This window comes from Leopardus geoffroyi, chromosome C1 (assembly GCF_018350155.1).
Source record: "Leopardus geoffroyi isolate Oge1 chromosome C1, O.geoffroyi_Oge1_pat1.0, whole genome shotgun sequence".
In the NCBI taxonomy this organism is placed as follows: domain Eukaryota; kingdom Metazoa; phylum Chordata; class Mammalia; order Carnivora; family Felidae; genus Leopardus; species Leopardus geoffroyi.
Genome location: NC_059328.1, coordinates 163,445,908 through 163,467,883, shown reverse-complemented (window position 1 = coordinate 163,467,883; position 21,976 = coordinate 163,445,908). Strand labels below are relative to the sequence as shown.

General features: G+C 37.7%; 1 protein-coding gene across 3 annotated transcripts in view; it reads left to right on the top strand.

Moving 5' to 3' along the window:
* CHN1 (chimerin 1) overlaps nt 1-21,976 on the top strand; it is a 207,905-nt gene that overhangs the window by 76,302 nt on the left and 109,627 nt on the right. For all 3 annotated transcript variants that reach the window (XM_045480260.1, XM_045480261.1, XM_045480262.1), the window contains one exon: nt 67-180. In XM_045480260.1, coding sequence (XP_045336216.1) covers nt 67-180 — 114 coding nt within the window. The remainder of the gene's footprint in view (nt 1-66; nt 181-21,976) is intronic.

The following is a 21,976-nucleotide window of genomic DNA, read 5'->3' as shown; positions in this document are numbered from 1 at the left end:
TTGTTTTATCTTGCTTTATTGAGAAAGGTGGAAAGCATTCAGTTTCTGAAATGACTTTTTTCTTAGGTTTCACGGCATGATCTCCCGAGAAGAAGCAGACCAGCTCTTGAGTGTGGCTGAGGGGAGTTACCTCATTCGCGAGAGCCAGCGTCAGCCAGGAACCTACACTTTGGCTTTAAGGTTGGTCGTGGACCTGTAATTATAACTGTGCTTCATTTAAAACCCTCTTAATAGAGGGCTTTAAATTTTAAAAGCATCCAGCATGTAATTGAATTGGTTCTTGTTTTCTTGGGACCTAATTACCATTTTAATAGCTTTGAGACCCTTAAAAAATTCCTCATGAATGGTAGCACTCAGTAATTAAGAATTGAAAAACTTTTAAAGCATTTTTATTGTAGCTGCTTTCTTCTATTTCATCTTACCCATTCTCCCCCGTCTGTCCTGCTGTGTCAGCTCCCATCTATTTCTTGAATAAGGAAAGGAGCTAAGAAAAGATCTTTGTAACTCATAAAATTAAAGCCAATATCATTTCTCTTCGGATGGCTTTTGGCTGAAGCAGCTTTTCTTGAGAGCTCTTGGCTCTTCCCTGTCAACTAAACTTTGCCTAGTATTTTGGCTGTTCTTAGCTTATAGTACAGTGCCCAGAAACAAATATTTCCATTAACCCTGCAATAAAAACAGAACAGTAATACAGTAGCTTGCTTATCCATTGGGCTTACCTTATGTCACGCCTCGACCCTCATTTAATCTTCTCAGCAACTCTAGGATATATGTTCTGTCACTATCGCCACGTTGCAGATGAGGAAACTGAGGACCTAGTGATTGAATAACTTGGCCAAGGTCATACATTTAATAATTTGTGTAGCTGATACGTGAACCCAAATAACCTGGCTTCAGAGTCTGTGTTCTTACTCACTCTACATTGCTGCCTCTCCAAAGGCCTGGAATATTTACCCGTTGTCTTTGTTCATTCATTCATCTATTCTTTCGAAAAGACTTAAAAGTAGAAACTTCCTAAGAAAAAGGTCAAAGACATGACAATTTCCTTTGGTAGCCACTAGGAGAGAACAGAAAGATGATGTTATTGCTGTAACATGAGCGTGTCGAATGCTTTCTCCAATCACTTACGCCTGTTTGAGCGAGCAGGGACTGCTCTTAATTTCATCCACAAGACTTAATCTTTCTGACAAGGAGAACAATATAATTCAGTACTTTTTCGTACGGAATTCTGGATTAATTGTGTACTTGCAGAATAAAGCTCATTGCATGCGTGGAAATCGGCTTTTTATGGCAAATTATAAAGTGTAAATCCCCCTTCAATTATTTAATTATATTGTTCTTCAGGTTTACATTGTGACATACAGGGGGAAAAAATCTGGGCTGGGAATTCAGATAGTTATTTTATTACCACTAAATGAACTAAAGACTGATTCGGCATAAATCATACAGAACTTCCTAAAGTCAGTTTTTCCCTCTTTCCACTCATAACATTTTGTAATTCTAGGATTCTGCAGCACCTCATTTCCAAATAGTCTGGTCATCTGTGTGTCTAGGGTAGACGAGTGTACATGTAAAGATTTACAGACCAGAATAACAAAGAAGGAAGGGAGGGGGTGAGGGGGAGACAGGTGTCTGCACAACACTCTTCTTCCTTTCCCCTTTATTGCCATCTGCCCTAAATCCCTTTGAGATCACATAGTAAGTTACAGAACTGAATTTGAGCTCAGTCTTGCCTCATTGCCAGGTTCAGGTACTTTCCATTATGCCATCGTGCCACTCATCTTCTAGCGTGGCTGTCACTCAGCTTTCACTGAAGGACATCAGTAAACACCCTAGGGTCAAGGGTTTGCTGTAGAGAAAAGTAGCACCCAAAGCCCTCAAGCTCTACCCCTTTCCCACCCTCTCACCCTCTCTCATGCTACTCCTAACTGTCATTTTTGAATCACTTTCCATCCACTCCAGCCCAGGAAATCCTAGAATAGAGAATAGAGGAGATTAAATTGTTGGGAATGGTTTTAACTCCTATGTCTTGGGGAAACCTACAGCCTTCCTTTTGTTATTGAAAATGACCATAAAATTGTCACATGGAAAAGAAATAGTAGTGAGTAAAAGCGGTGGTAGTGGGAGTAGGGAATTTGTGAGTACACATTGTGAGTAATTTATATGCTAAAATATGATCTTCCTTGCTTTGAGCTAGATGTACAGCAGGGAAGTGTTAAGGAGAATATGAAAATAAGTCGTATTGATGTATCTGATAGTCCCCGTTTCAACTGGTGCTTCTCCCAATTCACATCAGTTTGTTTCGTTTTTAACGTAATGCACTATTTCTTCGGGAACCAGTTTTATAATTTACAGGCGTCAACGTTCATTATGCTTTTACTGCGTTAACCATGGGCCCTTAAGTTTGGAACACGTCCTTGAACGCAAGTTGCCCCATTGGCACCTCAACCTCATTGTGTCCAAAACTGAACTCACCAGTTTTACTCCCAAATATGCTGTAACATCTATATTCCCTTTGTTCGCTGATGACACTATGATTTAGTCAGTCCATAAGTCTGAAACCAAGACATCACTTTTCTTTTTTCTCTTAGCTCTATTTTAAGATGTTTGTAGGCCCCGGCACTACTCCCTTTAGAGGGCCTCCCCTCACATCACAGCAAACGCTGTATCCCATATCAGATATATATTTTTTGGTGTTAAGATTGTTTAGGTGTTTTTAAAAAATTAATGCTTTTAAAATTAACTCTAATTTCGAGTTTACCTTTTGTATTTGGGAGCGCACCTTTTTTTTTTTTTTTTTTTCCTTCATATTGCATAGCTTTTCATAGACCAGAAAGCCCAAGGTACCGTGCCTGTATTATCTCATGGTTAAGAGGACTTTGCCTTCTTGCTCATCTCACACGGCCAAACCCAACAGTCTTTTATTTTTTCAGGTGTCTCAAATTTTACCCTTCTTTTTGATTTCAAGATTAGTGCAGTAACTGCTTGGAAATCTCCCTCCCTCCAGCTTTGTTTCCTTGAATGTGTCTTACACAGTATCATTTATGACCAGTCTTAAAAACTGCTGCAGTAGTCAGCAAAGTTGTGGTGTCGAGTGGGGCACAAGCTTTCCAAGAACATACCTCCCTCCATCGCCGGCATCTCCCCACTACCGTGGAGCCTAATCCTTCACTGATGATCTTTGTGTAGAATGTGAGGTATTACATAGGGGGACTATATATTGTGTGTGTGCTGTCACAATGCCAGTTTTCCCGTAATCAGAAAAGAGATTCCCAGTACACAGCGTGGGAGGTCTTCTGTAGTTAACATTCTAACTTTCCTCTTGAGCAGCATCTTCTCCCACACCCCGTCCCAGCCTGAATTTCAGGCCAGGTTTGTCTGGCTTTTTGGCCTTTGCTCATGTTGACCCCTTGGTTCCATAAAAATGATCGTTGCTCAGTGAAAGTTTTTTTATACACTGAAGGCGTACAGACAGGCATCCACGTGAAGGTAGAATGCTGGCCCAAGCACTAGATTATGTATCATGGAGCATGAGGTATTTCAAAGTGACTTTGGAGTTTTCTGTGTATTGATGTTGACGACGTTCAGATTAGTTACAGTTTTTTTTTTTTAATTAAATTTTTTTTTAACGTTTATTTATTTTTGAGACAGAGAGAGACAGAGCATGAACGGGGGAGGGTCAGAGAGAGAGGGAGACACAGAATCCAAAACAGGCTCCAGGCTCTGAGCGGTCAGCACAGAGCCCGACGCGGGGCTCGAACTCACGGACCGCGAGATCGTGACCTGAGCTGAAGTTGGATGCTTAACCAACTGAGCCACCCAGGCGCCCCAGATTAGTTACAGTTTTAATGACATATGGCAAGTACCACTTATTAAAAAAAATCTAAGATAATTTAAGGAGTTTGATTTGGAAAACATTTGTACAATTTTCATAGTTTTAGAACCAATTCTTTTTTTTTTTTTTTTTAATATTTATTTATTTTTGAGACAGGAAGAGGCAGCATGAACGGGGGAGGGTCAGAATCCAAAGAGGGAGAGGGACACAGAATCCGAAACAGGCTCCAGGCTCTGAGCTGTCAGCACAGAGCCTGACGCGGGGCTCGAACTCAGGGACCGCGAGATCGTGACCTGAGCCGAAGTCAGACACGTAACCGACTGAGCCACCCAGGCGCCCCAGAACTAATTCTTTAATTTTTTTTTTTTTTCAACGTTTATTTATTTTTGGGACAGAGAGAGACAGAGCATGAACGGGGGAGGGGCAGAGAGAGAGGGAGACACAGAATCGGAAACAGGCTCCAGGCTCTGAGCCATCAGCCCAGAGCCTGACGCGGCTCGAACTCACGGACCGCGAGATCGTGACCTGGCTGAAGTCGGACGCCCAACCGACTGCGCCACCCAGGCGCCCCATAGAACTAATTCTTTAAAAACATACGTCATTATATAATTTTTTTTACTAGAAGAAAAAAATTAGGTTCAGTGTTGTACATACAGAGTGATAAATGAAAAGGGATAGGACTAGTGCATGTTTTATATTGTCCTTTTTATTAAATGTAAACATATACAAATGAATACTTACAAGAAATATAAAAGTTATTAAATAACATGTTACTATAACTGTTACATGCTCAGCCTATATTTTGAGAAAAGCCACTGCCTTTGGAGTCTCCTTTGTACTGTATATGCCTCCCCTATTCCTTCCTTTTGCTTCCTGTCCCTCACACTAGCTGACTTACCCTGATTATCATTCCCTACCTTTCTTTTAAAAAAAAATTTTTTTTTAATGTTTATTTTGAGAAAGAATGTGAGCAGGAGAGAGGTGGGGGGAGTGGGGGGCGGGGAGGGGAGACACAGAATTCAAAGCAGCTCCTGGCTCCGAGCTGACTGACACGGGGCTCCAACTCATGAACCATGAGATCAGGACCTGAGCTGAAGTCAGACATTTAATTGACTGAGCCACCCAGGCGCCTCCCGCCCCCCGCTTTTCTTTAAAGGCTTATAATTTATGTTTGTATCCTTACATAATACATTGTTTAGATTTGTTCATTTTTGAACTCCAAGTAAATAGAAAACATAGTATGTATTCTTCAGTTTTTTTTTCACTCCACATTGTATTCCTGATATTTCTTCTTACTGTAGAATATGGCTATAATTCATTTATTTTCACTGCTATATAGCCACTAAATAAATACAGTATAATTTGTTTATCCATCCTGTTATCAGTGGACAGGTGGGTGGTTTCTAGTTTGGTGCTGTTAAAAACAGTCCTGCCATGTGTAATAATCTTGTAAATGTCTCCTGGTATACATGAAGATTTTCTCTAGAATATTTACTTAGATGTAAAATTGCTACTTTTGCTTTATTAAATAATGACAGTTTTTTTCCAAAGTAGTTGTGCTGATGTTTATTCCACAACACTGTATGAGAATTCCTGTTGTTTTCCTTTTTGTTTTCACTTAATACCGTCAGACGTTATGTGAGTCTGATGGTATCTGCTGGTTAATTTGAATGTCTCTGATTCCAAATGAGATTGAGAATCTTTTCATGTTTATTTACTATTCACATTTTCTTTTCTGTGAAATGTGCACTCAAACCCCCTGCCCTTTCTTCTTTTGGGTTGCATGGCATTTTCCTGTTGACTCATGAAAGTCCATTTGTTCTGGATACTAATCATTGGGTTCTATATGAATTGAATTTGTCTCCTTCAAGTTTGTGACTTGTCCCTTATTTCTATTTATGGTGTTTTTAAGTTTTAATTTTAGAGAAAGTATATTATCCATTTACGTTTAACGTAATTACTGATATATTTTGGTTTAAATATTTATTTTCTATTTAACTTCTTTCATGTTTCTTTTTCTTTGTTGATTTATTAGATAAGTCAATTTTTTATTCCATTTTTTTTCTCCCTGTTAACTTGAGCTATACATTACTTTACTGTTATTTTAATGGTTAAAAGATTAATGATTAAGATTAATGGTTAAACATGTGCCCTTGACTCGTTTATATTTAATATAAATGATGGCTTCTATCACTTTCCCGATACTGCCAGAAAATTAAGTCCCTCTAAATTCCATTTCCCTCCCTCCTACCTTTTGTCTTGTTACTTTTAGATATTTTATTTCTACATGTATCTTAAACCCTACTGTACCTTATTATTGTTTCAACAGAAAACATTTAGTCAGTATTTTTCCATATATACTCATATTTACCCCCTCATTGTTTTTCATTCTTTCCTGTAATTTTGTGTTTTCTTAGAATTACCTTCCTTTTGCTTGAAAAACTCTTTTAGTATTTCTCTAACTGTATGTTTATTCAGGATAAATTATTTTCTGACTTTTCTAAAATTATTTTGCTTTCTGAACTAAATTTCTGACTTCTATTTCTCTGAACTTTAGTTTGGACATTTTCTATTGACCTTTCAGTTTACTAGTCCTGTATTCTACTGTTTTTATCAGCTATTAAATCCATCCATTGAGTTCCTTGTTTCATATACTGTGTTACTTAGGTGCAGAATTTTCTTTCTTTCATTCTTTTTTTAAGGTTCTAATTCTCAGATGAAATTTCCCATATTTTCCAGGATATTCTTGAGTAATGACTTATCAAAACAGTTGTTCGCTGCAAATAATGTAGAATTACATGAGTACTGCACCATGAATTCTTGGAAATAGTGAAATAAGAAGGTGAAAGATTAGTGCAGACTAATATAAGTGATCATATGAAATGATCTTTTAAATATTTGGTATCTGTTTTCTCATTGCTACTGCTGTACCTACTGATAAGGGTGCAAACAATTTCTGTATGTAGGTCTAATCCCAACACATTCAAAACTAGTTTTTTCAACAGGTTTATCTGAAAATTACATATTTTTTATGGCATTGATGTGAATGCAAAAAGGTCTTTACTATCTCAACAAATTTATAAATAATATTGTGATCCCCAGTAGCTGTTTATCTTGTCTGCATTAAGTGTACAAGAGGTGAGCCATTGCTCAACTCTAGGACCTTACTATTATTCTTCCTAAGCTATTCATTTAATGTGGGGCACACTCACTTGGATTCCAGCCAAGAATTTTCTTGGAAATATGAAAACACGTCTTTATATCAATGTTGTGCATTTAATATGGTGTCGGGATTAAAGTTATGCATTACATTGATTTATTGTGCTCTCTGATAACATTGGTTCCCTTTGATATGAAATATCCCTTTTTCTCAGTGGCCTGATGTACTAAATTTGTTCATTTTTACTGACAAGAAATATATCATCTTACGTTTATATTTTACTAAAACTAGAAAATAACGCTGGAAGAAGAAACATTTAAAATGCTAATTATAGGGGTGGTGGGATGGCTCAGTTCGTTAAGTGGCTGACTTCCGCTCAGGTCACGATCTCTTGGTTTGTGAGTTTGAGCCCTGGATTGGGCTCTGCACTGACAGTGAGGAGCCTGCTTGGGATTCCCTCTCTCTTTCTCTCTTCCCCCCGCCTTTCTCTCTGCCCTTCTCCCACTTGTGCTTTCTCTCTCAAAATAAATAAACAAACTTAAAAAAATAAATAAAACACTAATGATCTAATCAGGAAACTTTTCAGTTAAAGTATAGGTTGAAAGAGAAGATGGTTAGAGGGAATAAGGAATTGAGATTTTAAAACATCTGTCATAAAGTATGATTGCAATTCCCTATTCTCACTGTTGGAATTTTGGAAATAACTGTAGTAGCTTAGAGCTTGACACACATGAGTTCCAGTTGCCTGACCTTATTATATATATTTAACCTCTCTGAGCTTTAGTTTCCTATTTGTGAAGTGGGGATTATAATCCCGCACTGGGCTCTGTACTGACAGCTCAGAGTGTAGAGTTTACTTTGGATTCTGTGTCTCATTCTCCCTCTGTCCCTCCCCCACTTGTGCTGTGTCTCTGTCTCTCAAAAATAAGTAAATGTGGGGCATCTTGGTGGTTCAGTCAGTTGAGCATCCGACTTCGGCTCAGGTCATGATCTTGCAGTCTGTGAGTTTGAGCCCCGTATCGGGCTCTGTGCTGATGGCTCAGAGCCTGGAGCCTGCTTCGGATTCTGTGTCTCCCTCTCTCTCTGCCCCTCCCCTGCTCATGCTCTCTCTCTGTCTCAAAAAAAATAAATAAAAACATTAAAAAAAAATAAGTAAATGTAAAAAAAAAATTCAAAATAGGTAAACTCTACTGGCTCAAACAATAAATTACTTAAGGAAATACCTCATATGAGAAATTTAGAAATGCAATAACATGGATGATCAGTATCCCAGTGATGTTATCAAGGACTTATTATCTTTTTGTTTTTATTCATGGCCACTCACAACATCAGCTCCGATCTCAGGCTGGCTTTCCTTGTGGTCAAAAGGTGGTTGTCAGGGCATTTAGAGTTGTATGCCTCCTTGTTTATGCCTGGCAGGGGAGGACAGGGGAACTTCATTTTTCTCAGGTAGTATGCATCCTTCCTTTAAGGTTGACCAGGCCTCTCCAGGTCTCCCGTTTCCATCCCTGAGCCAATAATAGTATGCAGGGAAATGCTGTACCGATTGCTTGTCTAACCACATGGTTCTAGAGCTGGGAGATAGGGTCAGTCTCTTCTTCAAGATAAGGCTGGAGAGGAAGTCTGGATGACCAAACAAAATCTGGTTTTCTTTTCTTGTTTTATTTTATTTTATTAAAAAAAAATTTTTTTTAATGTTTATTCATTTTTGAGAGAGCGACTGAGCATGAGTGGGGGGGAAGGGCAGAGAGAGAAAGGGAGGCACAGGATCCGAAGCAGGCTCCAGGCTCTGAGCTGTCAGCAGAGAACCCGACGCGGGGTTTGAACTCCCAAACTGTGAGATCACAACTTGAGCCAAAGTTGGATGCCCAATGGACTGAGCCACCCAGGTGCCCCTCTTTTCTTGTATTAAAAGAAGGAAGAAGGGGGAGTGGGGAGAGAAAATGGATACCAGTTACATAATAGGTATTCATTAAAGTAGTTTCCTTGTTAGACAGTGAAGATCATTCTATGATATAATTCTTCAAATCTTTTCATCCTGATCAGTCTCTTATTAAAGTAGTATATCCAATTTTAGCTTTGGTAAATAGTAAGAAAATACGGTATTAGCTCCAAAGAAAGTTTTATATGAGGCCAGGCACCAGAGTTTTGTAAATTCTGTTTTAATGATGTTCTGTTGGCTATACTGTTTTCAAAATTAAAAAATATATATTTTCCAAACTGACATTAAAATCAGTATTTTAAAGGTGATTGGAAAACCTAATTATGTTAATATATAATTTTAGCACAGTGAAATCCATCATACTTTGACTAATATATACCTTAAAATATTTATCCCTGGTGTGTCACAGATGTATCAAGGCCTTTTGTTAGGGGCGTGGTCTTCATTGTTAAATGGGGGAATTAAAATAATCCTTCAGATAACTGGATATTCAAAAACAGTAGCATTTTTTGAGTTTCTGTATTCTGCCAGTGCTATTTACATGGGTCAAGAAGGAAGACATTTAAGTTGGCTCTTAAAGGTAGACTAGAAGTTTGCCAGGTAGAAGAATAGGATGTGACGAAAAACAAGCATTTGGGGAAGATCAGCCAAGGAAGTAATATATAGAACAGCGTGGAACATTTGGTGTATGGCAGGTTGCTAGGGCTTGGGGGTGCAGGAAGTCTGAACAAGAAGTGTGCCAGGGAAGCCTGGTATTCATGCTTGAGAATTTGGACTTTATCTGAAGGAAATGGGAGTCGCTGAAGACTTTTTTTTTTCTTTTAATTTTTTTTTTCAACGTTTATTTATTTTTGGGACAGAGAGAGACAGAGCATGAACGGGGGAGGGGCAGAGAGAGAGGGAGACACAGAATCGGAAACAGGCTCCAGGCTCTGAGCCATCAGCCCAGAGCCTGACGCGGGGCTTGAACTCCCGGACCACGAGATCGTGACCTGGCTGAAGTCGGACGCTTAACCGACTGCGCCACCCAGGCGCCCCTGAAGACTTTTAATAGAAGAGGGTGATGATTATATTTGTAATTTGGAAGGATCATTGTGAGAGCAATAAGAATAACGAGTGGAAAGTGTGGTGGGACCTAAGTTTTCCCAGAATCATTTCGGTAATTAATTTAGTAAGCATTTTTCCTTTGGCTACTGAAAACTGACCTTTGAAAGGGTTTCTAGAGGGGCGCCTGGCGGGCTCAGTCAGTGGAGAGTGCATCTTGTGATCTCAGGGTCGTGAGTTCAAGCCCCACATTGGGTGTGGAGCCTACTTAAAATAAAAACAAAAAACCAAAATAAAAGGGTTTCTAGATATCTTATAGATTTTTGAAAGGCTTGTTTTGAGGAGAAATGTTAACTACAGATTTGGCATCTCCAAAGACATTTCTTTTGAGTCTGACTCATTTTAGCTTCTCTAAATTGGGAGAAGAGCGAGATGACGTATGTGCAAGAGTCTTGATAATCCCCAAATTCTGTATCTGGATATTCCAGAGAACGCTTTATACCCACAGTTCTTGCACTTTCCTGTTAGTTCTGTGCTGACCATTAAGATAAGAATTATTTAGAAAAACTTTTGATAATGGGGAACAAATGAGAATTTAAAAGCTGAGAAAGCCATTATAACTATGTTTGAACATACGTATTATATTTTCTTTTAAAAACATTTTATCTGATAAATATTGAAATATGGATTCATCTATGTTAATCTGAAAAATGAAATTCATTTTTCGTATATGTATGATATTACACTGCTTAAGTAAAATTGTGTATCTGTTAGGTATAAATGTAAGCAGAGAGATGTGTGAACCTTTCTGGGGTGCCTGGGCGGCTCAGTCAGTTAAGCATCTGACTCTTGATTTTGGCTCAGGTCATGATCCATCCCAGAGACATTGGTCAAGCCTCTGTGTTGAGTATGGAGCCTGCTTAAGGTTCTCTCTCTTTCTCTCTTTCTCTCTCTCTCTCCCTCTCTCTCTCTCTCTCTCTCAAATTAAGTAAATAAATATAAAAAAATAAAACAACCTTTTTGAGTTGCCTGATTTTGTTTTTACAATGCATGTATATCCCTTTTACAGTAACACACACAAAATTCAGTAGTGTTACTTTCATTTTGGGAAAAATCGGAGATACTAGTTGCAACCTTGGGTCAAAATGGAAGGTAATGAGTCCCAAATCTCTGAAGGTTTCACTCTCAATGGAATGTATCAGCTTATTTAAATAATTGGTCAGGAGAGGAATTGGTCAGCTTTGGGGGTAAGAGGGAAATTCTAGAAGATGGTGTTCTAGAGTTCAGGGTCTGTGGAACAGGGGAATCTTGGCCAACATTGACAGCACTCTTCTCTACTATGGCTATCACTTTGAGGAACCATGTGAGTGTCTTGCCATTAAACATAATCAACTGGATTTCTTTCTTACAGTGCTTCTCAGAGCCTGTGAGTATTGCTTAACAACTAGATTGCATTTCCCGAATTCATTTGGTTATGAGACCCTCTTCATGAAATCTCTCTGTGGAACACACTTTGAGAAATATTCCAGTAAATATTTGATTTACTCAGTTTCTCTTATTTTGGACTCCACGCTCACCAAGCACTCTGATTAAATGGCTTTTCAAGTGATCTGTCTACAGGGAGAGAAAACTTTAAATACGTAGTTTCAGTATTAACAGCCTTTGATATATTTCTCATTTTCAGTTAACAAATTACAATTAAAAGCTGAGAGTAGAGGAGGTAAAAAGAAGGGGAAAAAATCTACCAGGTTTCTTCTGTTTGGTGAGTTCAGATTGACACCCACCCCATTTTTTTCTCTTTTTCATTACCCCTTTTGGATAAATGAACCTAAATGACTTCTTGCTAAAGTATTAAGCTGATAGAGAAAAAAAGTTCAGGGCTAATTGACTCACTGATTTGTTTTCTTCCTGTTTTCTGGTGGTTGTTGTCGTTGTTGTTGTTGTTTTCCTGGACCGAGAAAGATTTACCTCCTGTCCAAAGAGTGTTCTGAAACTTCTACCTATAGCAACCAAGGAGTTTCTATGTATTACAGATTGCAACTTCCCTCCCCCCCCAATTTTATTTACAGACTTGGCCTTTGCATGTTCTTACATCTTACTCTTTTTTTTAAAACCATTTAAACATTATATTAACACACCAGTTCACCCATTTAGGGTGTACAATCCAGTGTGTTTTGATGCATTCGCAAAGTTATGCAACGTGGTCAGTTTTAGAACCTTTAATCACCCTAAAAAGAAACTCCATACCCATTTGTAGTCACTTCTCCCTTATTCTGAACCTTTCTAGCCTCAGGGAACCATTGGCTTACTTTTGTCTCTATAGATATATACATCCCGGGTATTTCATAAATAATACTTCTTTTGTGTGAATGACTTCTTCCCTTAGCATGTTTTCAAGGTTATCTGTGTTGTCACATGTGTCACCACTTTATTCCTTTTTATTAACCTAATATTGGAAGAATATTCCAATGCATGGATATATACCACATTTTGTTCCTCTGCTTAACAGTTGATGGACATTGGAGTTGTTTCCACTTTTGGGCTATTAAGAATAACATTGTTGGGGCACCTGGGTGGCTCAGCCAGTTAAGTGTCTGACTTCGGCTCGGGTCATGATCTCACGGTTCGTGAGTTTGAGTCATGCGTGGGGCTCTGTGCTGACAGCTCGGAGCCTGGAGCCTGCTTTGGATTCTGTCCGTCTGTCTGTCTCTCTCAAAAATAAGTAAAGCATTAAAAAAAAAAAAAAAAGAATAACATTGTTGTAAATAATGCCAGTATGAATAATGCTGGGTATAGGTTTTTGTGTAGATACATATATTTTCATTTCTCTTGGGTACATACCTAGGAGTGAAATTGCTAGATCATATTGTGGCCCTGTGTTTAACATTTTACGAACCTGCCAAATTTTTTCCCAAAGTAGTTTTACCGTTTTACAATCCCACCCGTGGTGTATGAGGGTTCCAGTGTTCCACTCCTTGCCAACGCTGGTTATTATGTCTTTGATTTAAACAGGAGGTATGACATCCTAATGGGTGTAAAGGGGTACCACATTGTGGTTTTGATTTGTACCTTACTCTTGAATGGTACTTCATTTCTCATATCTTTCTGCTCGGTATGGTTTTTATTCACTAGTATATGGCCTATTCAAGCTTTAGTTCCCATCTCAAAAATATGCATACATTCCAGTGGATTTGAAACCGAAGGTAGAGAAATCAAAAAAGCTGATTTCAAGATATTTTTGGGTTTTGTATTCTTCAGGCACAACATAAGGCAAATTCCACTGAGCATTTCATTTAGGGTGGAGTTGAATTTCAAGTACAGTTTGGGGCTTATTGACAGGAACTTTGATATGAGAGAGAGAGAACTCTGACTCTGATTACTTGCTTTGTAAAAGGAAACTGGAATGTGATTTATGTATCTGCTTTAAGGTGCGGTAGAAAACCTACCAGGTCCTCTTAATTTAAGATCTGTTCCTTGGTAACCAGATACAGTCCCAGAATGTGTTGATAATGCGCCTTCTTTCCTGTGAATGATTTGGCATATATAAATATCTTTTTAATGGATTAACAGTGTTACAAATATATTAAGAGTTAACATTTACTAAGTATTTCCTATGTCAGGCAGGCACTATGGTAAATGCTTTATGTGCATTATCTTTTAATATTTTCTATTACTCTTTCATATTTTTTATGTTTATTTTTGAGAGAGAGAGAGAGAGAATGTGAGTGGGGGAGGGGCAGAGAGAGAGGGAGACACAGAATCTGAAGCAGGCTCCAGGCTCCGAGCTGTCAGCACAGAGCCCAATGCAGGGCTTGAGTCCACGAACCAGGAGATCATGACCTCAGCCGAGACACTTAACCGACTGAGCCACCCAGACACTCTTAATACTTTTTCATACCGTGGCACCCGATGAAAATTATGGTGTTCCATGGTATACTAAAGTAAATGTACCATATTTACCTTACTGTGGCCAGATGTGACCAACCCAGGGGCCTCAGCTGCATCATACCTTTCTGGCCTCTGAAAAGGCTGGACTTTTTTTTTTTTTTAATGTTTATCTGTTTTTGAGACAGAGAGGGACAGAGCGCAAGTGGGGAGGGGGCAGAGAGAGAGGGAGACAGAATCTGAAGCAGGCTCCAGGCTCCGAGCTGTCCTCACAGAGCCTGACTTGGGGTTTGAACTCACGAACCACGAGATCTTGACCTGAGCTGAAGTTAGACCTTAACCAACTGAGCCATCCAGGTGCGCCAGGGCTGGACATTTTTGATATCTTATAACCTGCAACCTCTATTAATGGCATACAGGTTGAAAAACTCAGTTTTATCTATGAAATAAGCCCATGTGGTAGATAGTATATTTTCTGAATTTTACAGATAAAGAAACCAAGGCTTATCTTGCTAAAGAACAAAAAGCTAAGAAATAGAGGATATAACTTGTTAAAAACAGCATCCAAAATAACCATCAACCATGCAGTAGTTTCTCTAAGCTGAGAAAGGGTGTGGCATAAAACTAAACTCTTAGCTTTTGAATTAATGAATTTTTAATAAAGATTTTTTTAAGGACATTTCTTTTTTTTAATGTTTATTATTTTGAGAGAGAGAGAGAGAGAGAGAGCGAGCAGGGGAGGGGCAGAGACAGAGGGAGACACAGAATGTGAAGCAGGCTCCAGGCTCTGAGCCGCCAGCACAGAACCCAGTGTGGGGCTTGAACTCACAAATCTCGAGATCATGACCTGAGCCAAAGTTGGATGCTTAACTGACTGAGCCATCCAGGTGCCTCTTTAATCAAGACTTTTAAGTGAACACATTTCCTTTTTTTATAAAGCCTACCAACCTTGTTTAAAGCCTTTTAGGATAAGACTTATTCTAATCCTCAAGGGTTAACTTTTCACCACGACACCCCCCTCAAAAAAAGAAAAAAGAAAAACCAAATTAAGTATATATAAAGTTTAATTACTTAGGCTAAAATTTTAATATAAAATCATTTGGTCATCATTTGTGCTTATAAAAATAATTTTGTAATGAGCTTGGATAAAGAAAAATGGTCAGTTATCTATTAAAATAATACCTATTTGCATTTATGTAATTTGTTACATCTATTATGATTATGAAACCAATACATGGATGTGGTTAAAAAAATTTTTTTAAGTAAGAGAAATTTATACCATGGTAAATTACATTACTTTCCCAGCACATTCTTCTGGTTCCACTCCTTAGAGATTATGTCATTCACAATTAGTTGTCTATCCTTCCAGAAATTCGTCATGCATAAAATATACATGTTTTTCTGATAGGTATACATATTTTATGATATTTTACATATGCATATATTTTTATGTAAAAAAAAAAATACTGTATTTTATTTTAAGTGATCATTATTAGGGAGTGGCTAACCATAGCCGTAAAGACCATATCGAGTCTTTGCAGAGGCCTACCCTCTTGTCTGTCTAGTTAAAAAGTTGTGGAATAAACAGTTAATGTCTCACAAAAGCCACCACTACCTTGTTTATTTAGTTTTAGCTGATGGTTGGTAATTTAAGAACATGTTGGGCTAGAGTTCATGAATTTAGCTTCAGTTCCTATGATGAGGGTTGATGATTGGTGATAAAATGGACAGATGACAAAATGGGGCTCTTCTGTATCATGTGCGATTGTGATTTATTTTGGCTTTGGGTTTGGAATGCTGCTAAGATTCTGTTGAGGAAGAAATTCCTGTGAGAATGTGTTTTTATCTTTACAAAGATGAAGATTTAGCATGAAGAAACTATTACTACTGTGTTAGAAAATGATAAAATTCGTTGAAGTAAAAAATGTAATTTGCTGGTGATTGAAAAAACCAGTAACTCTTAATTGAATCTCAGAGCATTAGGTTGACTCTTAAAAGTGAACTCAGCCAGAGTTTCTGATTAAAGTCAGAGAATTACAGTAGATACTGGTAAAGGGGCTTTCACATTTTTTAAATATGAAAATTGGTTGAAAGCTTTTTTTCATGTATAGGAAGAAAGATCAAAAGGAACCGGGGAAAGATTATGCTGCTGGTAGGCGTTGACGTGTAATGTACTGTGTGTTCTTTTGATCTGATAGCTCATGATAGGTTTAGTTGGTTACCATGGTTTCATTTCATTTCCCGCAAACCTTGTGCTATTTGGAATAAGTGGAAAATAATGTTCTGCAGAATAATTTTTCAAAAATGTTTTCCTGCTTCTCTTAGTTAAGATTATGATCACTTTTTGGAAATTTTCGGATATAAGAGTAGGTGATAAATCACATGACAACAATAGAATTTAGAAGTCTTACAAGATCAGAAAATTGATACTGATAAAGAGGATAGGATAATTTACTTAAACATGTAATACCATGTTATCAGGGCCATGAGCTTTTAAAAAAATATTCCAGTTTATATGAAGTAACTTCAGGTCAAATATGCTTTAATAAAACAAACTATAGAAAATAATTGATATGACCCAGTAAGGAGTGGTTAGTTGAAAGCATTCCTTACTTGAAAAAAGTAGATGGGATGCCTGGGTGGCTCTTGGTTTTGGTTCAGGTCATGGTCTCAGGGTTCATGAGATTCTTGGGATTCTCTCTCTTCCTTCTCTCACTGTCCCCCACCCCTCAACTCATGCATGCACTCACTTGCACACACACTCTCTCTCTCAAATAAATAAACTTAAAGAAAAAGGTAGATGTGTTCCTAAAAATGGGCTGCAAATTGAACCATATTGTAAATGCACAAGAGAACTAGCTGTTTAGACATTTGTTTTTTCCTAACACGTATACAATACAGAAAACATTAAAAATGTAGAAAAGCAAAAAATAACCTTTTAATTTCACTTCCCAAAGATAATCACTGTTAAAAGTTGTGGTGTATGAAATTCTGGTACTTTCCAGGGTTTCATAAATCATAAAATAATCATATGATGGTTATATGATTTATATAATGACTGAATGGTTTCATGTCAAGTACACTATTTTATGGTATATTTCTTCAGTTAGCGGTACATCAGGAACATTTTTCATGTCAATAAATATATGATAAGTTTGCTATTTGAATTAATTTTTCATAAGGTAAAGTTTCACCCCCTGGTTTTTTATTTTCACTTATTATATTTGCTTATTTAAATTTGGGTCCACCATAAACTTTTTTTTTATTAATGTGCACTATAGAAAATACGTAAAATGCATAAAAGTAGGAAAAGAAAAATACTACCTTTATAGTCTCGCTGCCCCCCAAATAAATAGTATTTTTATCCTTTTTCAGAAGTATTTTTTGTTGTTGCTTTGTTTTCGAAAAGTTGTTCTCATACTCTTCTGGGTGGTGGGGATACAAGGATGAACACAACAAATAAGATCCCTGGCCTGTGGAGCTTATCAGGTAGTGACAGGATTCAGTTTAACGCAGCTGGCTCTCAAATGTATAGTTAAAACCGGAGGTGAGTGCTGTGGAGGGCAAGTGCAGGGTGCTGTGACTGTATGAAGAATCTGATCCAAGTCCGTGGAATTGCAGTCATGGAAGGCCCTTCTGAGAAGGCAAGCCTGAAGTGAGAGCTGAAGGCTATGTTCAAATGAACTAAGGTAAAAGAGCAGGAGGGTGGGGAGAGAAAGACGGGGCAGGAGTCTCCTGTGGCTCTGTGGCAAGGAGGGCAGAGAGGGAGCTTTGAGAGTGAAGGCATGAGGCTGCCTGATCTGCTTCCTCTCCGCCATATGAAGGAGTTTGCTCTTTATCCCGAGAGTCATGGGGAACTGGACCAAGTTTTAAGCTGGGCTGTCATATGGCCCAAGTTTGAATTTCTTTTTGGATTCAGTAGGAAAAACAGCCAAAGGGGATCACTAGTTCAGGCAACACAAGCAAGTTACTTGTTATATTGTCTCTTTGTGACCTGTTCATTGCCCTATTAATTCTTTAATATATTATGCATGCAAACATTTATCGTATTTATTGTGTGTGCTTTCTCTATTTTTCTTGCTTTGTAAACATTTTTTTTAATATATGAAATTTATTGTCAAATTGGTTTCCATACAACACCCAGTGCTCATCCCAAAAGGTGCCCTCCTCAATACCCATCACCCACCCTCTCCTCCCTCCCACCCCCCATCAACCCTCAGTTTTGTAAACATTTTTTAAAGTTTATTTATTTATTTAGAGAGAGAGAGAGAGAAAGGGTCAAAGAGACGGGGAGAGAGAGAATCCCAAGCAAGCTCCACACTATCAGCGTGTAGCCTGACACGGGGCTCAGTTGCACGACCCATGAGATTATGACCTGAACTGAAATCAGAGTGAGATGCCTAACCGACCGAGCCACCCAGGCTCCCCTTTCTTGGTTCTGACACGAAATTATTTTAATTGTACATGGTCATATTTTCAGTGAATCTTTTTCTTAATGACTTACTCTACTTTTTTTTTAGTGGAAAGTACTAACTCTATAAGGTATTTGATAGTTAAACTGGTTCTCTTCTGGATTTTATGGTGTATTTTATACATTTAACTTTTTAATTGCCCACTAACTTATTTTGATATCAATGAGGCACATGTTTCCCAAACTGTATTCTAGCTAATACTTTCTTTAAGATATGAATAAGTCAGAGAAGTAAGGTAAAATAAATTCAGAAATTGGTGTATACTATATCCCTGCCTAGAAGATTTTAAGGTTCTGAGAAGTCTTAGAGTAAAGCAAAACATATGCATACAAAACAATAGTTTATTCAACTTTTTGTATTTTCCTAATTTTTAACCACAGATAGCACTTACTGACATCTCAGAATACCATAGATAATTCTAAGTAAATTTATTTGCTAATTGTGGTTCAAATTCTGAGTAGTACTTTCTTTCATGGTTGTTGGGGATTATTCTGAACATCATACTGACTATGGTACTATGGAGGTTCACAAGCTTCTCAAAATTGAATTTATTTTAATATCCTTTTTTTTAATGTTTATTTTATTTTTGAGAAAGAGAGAGACAGAGCATGAGCAGGAGAGGGGCAGAGAGAGAGGAAGACACAGAATCTGAAGCAGGCTCCAGGCTCTGAGCTCTCAGCACAGAGCTCAACACAGGGCTCGAACTCGTGAATCTTGAGATCATGATCTGAGTTAAAGCCAGACATATAACTGACCGAGCCACCCAGGTGCCCCTGAATTTATTTTAACTATCCTTAAACCTTAGTCAGAAAGACATGGTTAGTCATGTAAATCAGGTACTGGTTTTTTTTTGTAAAGGATCCAGTAGTAAATATTAAAGTCTTTACAGGCCAATTGAGAGTATTTTGTTATGTAGATACTTATTTAGGCATTTAAAATGTAACCATTTAAAAATATAAAAATATAAAATCCATTTTCAGCTTATTAGCCACGCAAAAACACGTAAGAGCCTAGAATTAGGCAGTGAGCTATATTGCTGGCCCCTGATGTAGACTGCTCTCTGTATTATCGTCACTACATTTGGCCAATTTTTGGCCTCCTTGTGCATTCTAGAGTTGACGCATACTGGGTCAGGGCCACAAAGAGAAGATGCTTACAGGATGTTAATATTTTTACTTTCACTTTGCTTTTGTTGTTCAAATGTAATTTCTATTATTTTTATCAGTGATTTTAACACGTTAAGTTTTTATCAGTGATTTTAAAACCAAGTAACGGTAATTTGAAAACTCATCCAAACCATGACTCTCTAATTTGTAATATACCATGTGTGTTCTCTCCTGTGGCCCTACCTTTTCAGCTGCCAAAATTTTTCCGCTGCTAGGCCTCCTGTAACACTTTTTCATGCAAAAAGATCCTACTGGCCTAAATGCACATTTGGAAAGAAATGAGAAAAATAGCAACAAGTGTGGGAGCCTAGGAGGCAAAGGACCCTGTCCCACTGACAAGCCAAGAAGTTTAAAGCTCTGACTCCCTGGAAATTTCTTGAGAATTTGATTCCAGCAAAATAAATTATGATTTTTACCATATTATGATAACAGACAAAACAAAAGCATATTTTGGGGTGGTGATATTCAGATAGTGAAAAATATTGTAGGGACTTCCTGTTTATATGTTACTTTGGCTCTTACTTTGTTACTGTTGTAGAATTCTTAGACAAGGCTCAGTAGTGGCAGCTGTTGGAAGAAAGTTTTTCATAGTATTACTTTTTAAAAATTTTATATTATACTCAGGAAAACATAACCTCGTATAAGAGAATCCCCCAAATACCAGAAACAAAAGTAGACTATCTGCGCGGCGAGGACTGAGAATTGGGCTTAGGTTTGACTGTAAGTTACTGAATAAGAAGTGTATTATACAGAATAGATGGTTATTTTTCTCCCGCATTCCAGAAATCTGGAGGTATTTCAAGGCTGGTGTGGCCCTTTTTAACAAGGTAAGGGATACAGACTAGTTCCATCCTGTTGCTTTCCCGTGTGTGGCTTCCAAGTTTATCTCACGTGACACCAGACTTCATATCCACGTTCCCGCTGAGAAGGCAGAAGGGGTGAAAATTCATACCACTTTCACTTCTCATTGGTTGCTCCTGAAAGCAAGGCAAGGGAAGCTGAGAGATGTGGTCTGCAGTGTAGGGAGCCAGGTTCACACCTGAAGAGTGAGGGTCTGTTATGGAGGAAGATAATGGAAGATCGTCAGTAGCCTTTGATGCAGAAGCAAAAGATGAGTTTTTGTCAGATTTTGTCTTAAAGGCACATTGTTCTTTTTGGGAAATATGAAAAACTGGGTTTTCTTTCCTTCCTCCTCCCCTACCCTTTTCACCACACACATCTCCTTTTGTTGATAGTCCTAGAAGAGAATACTTTGCGATCAGTTCAGAGAAGCCTGGTCTCTAGCTTGCCAGAGCTATCTCATCTAGTAAGCTTTCAGTTCTACTGTGATTATTTTTGTATTTTTATCAAGTTATGGGTTTTTTTCTTTCCAAAATAGAAGTCCATAACACTTCTAGATAGCCACTAGATAGGTCGATGAAACTTTTCATTGCTTTATGAACTACTATGGGAGATGAAGCTGAGCTTTGGAGTGTTTTATTTTTTTTTTAATTCTTGTGCCAATAGCACTAACATATTTTACAAATGTGTGGGGAAAAAATTCACATAGGTATATGTATATCATACACACACACACACACACACACACACATGCACACACACACACACACACACTTACCGCCCCACATATACCCAGATTTCTTTCTCTAAAGATAATTTTGCCATGATCCTTAGACAAATATCAATCTTTCTTCACTTATCCTGCCAGTTGTCCAAGGCTAGGCTTCTCCTCTGCCAATATACAAAAGAATGAATGCGTGTTCTCTCAGATTATAATGTATAAAGTAATAAAAATGCAGTAAGTGTACAGAGTGATTAAAATATTTTTTTCAGGAAAAACTGTCTATTCTCTAAATTTCAGTGGATTTCAGAAACTGGAACATCCATTTGGAATAAGAAAGATTCTTTGAATAAGTACAAAGTTCCAAATAATTCTCCAACTTTCTGTAGTCAGATTTTGCCAGAACACAGATTTTGGAATTTCATAACACACCAATTTTAGAATTTGCCAGAATATATTGATAGAAAATGGGAAAGGAAAATATCTTCTCTGCTTCCTTCTTCACTGCCCTATTCTTTCATATTTATTTATAAGCCATTTTACTAAAGTATATATGTGATTTGAATATTGACATGGTGCAGATTAAGTATGATTTATACCATTATGTGATACATGTATGTATGTGTGTATACATATATGTGTATGTATGTATGTGTATATATATATATATATGGTGGTGATATACTTTAAAATTTAGCTAGTTGAGTGCTTGCTTCAGCAGCACATACACTAAAATTTGACTAGTTGAGCCTGACATTTGATCAACAAATAATGAGTTTTGACGATTTACTGATGAGCAGAATTAAGTACAGTGATGTTAGAAGCAGGTACATATTAAATTCCTGCACCGATCTAATTAAACTGCCCTCCTTGCCCCAGCCAAATGTCACCTTCCAACAAAGGTTAGGAAG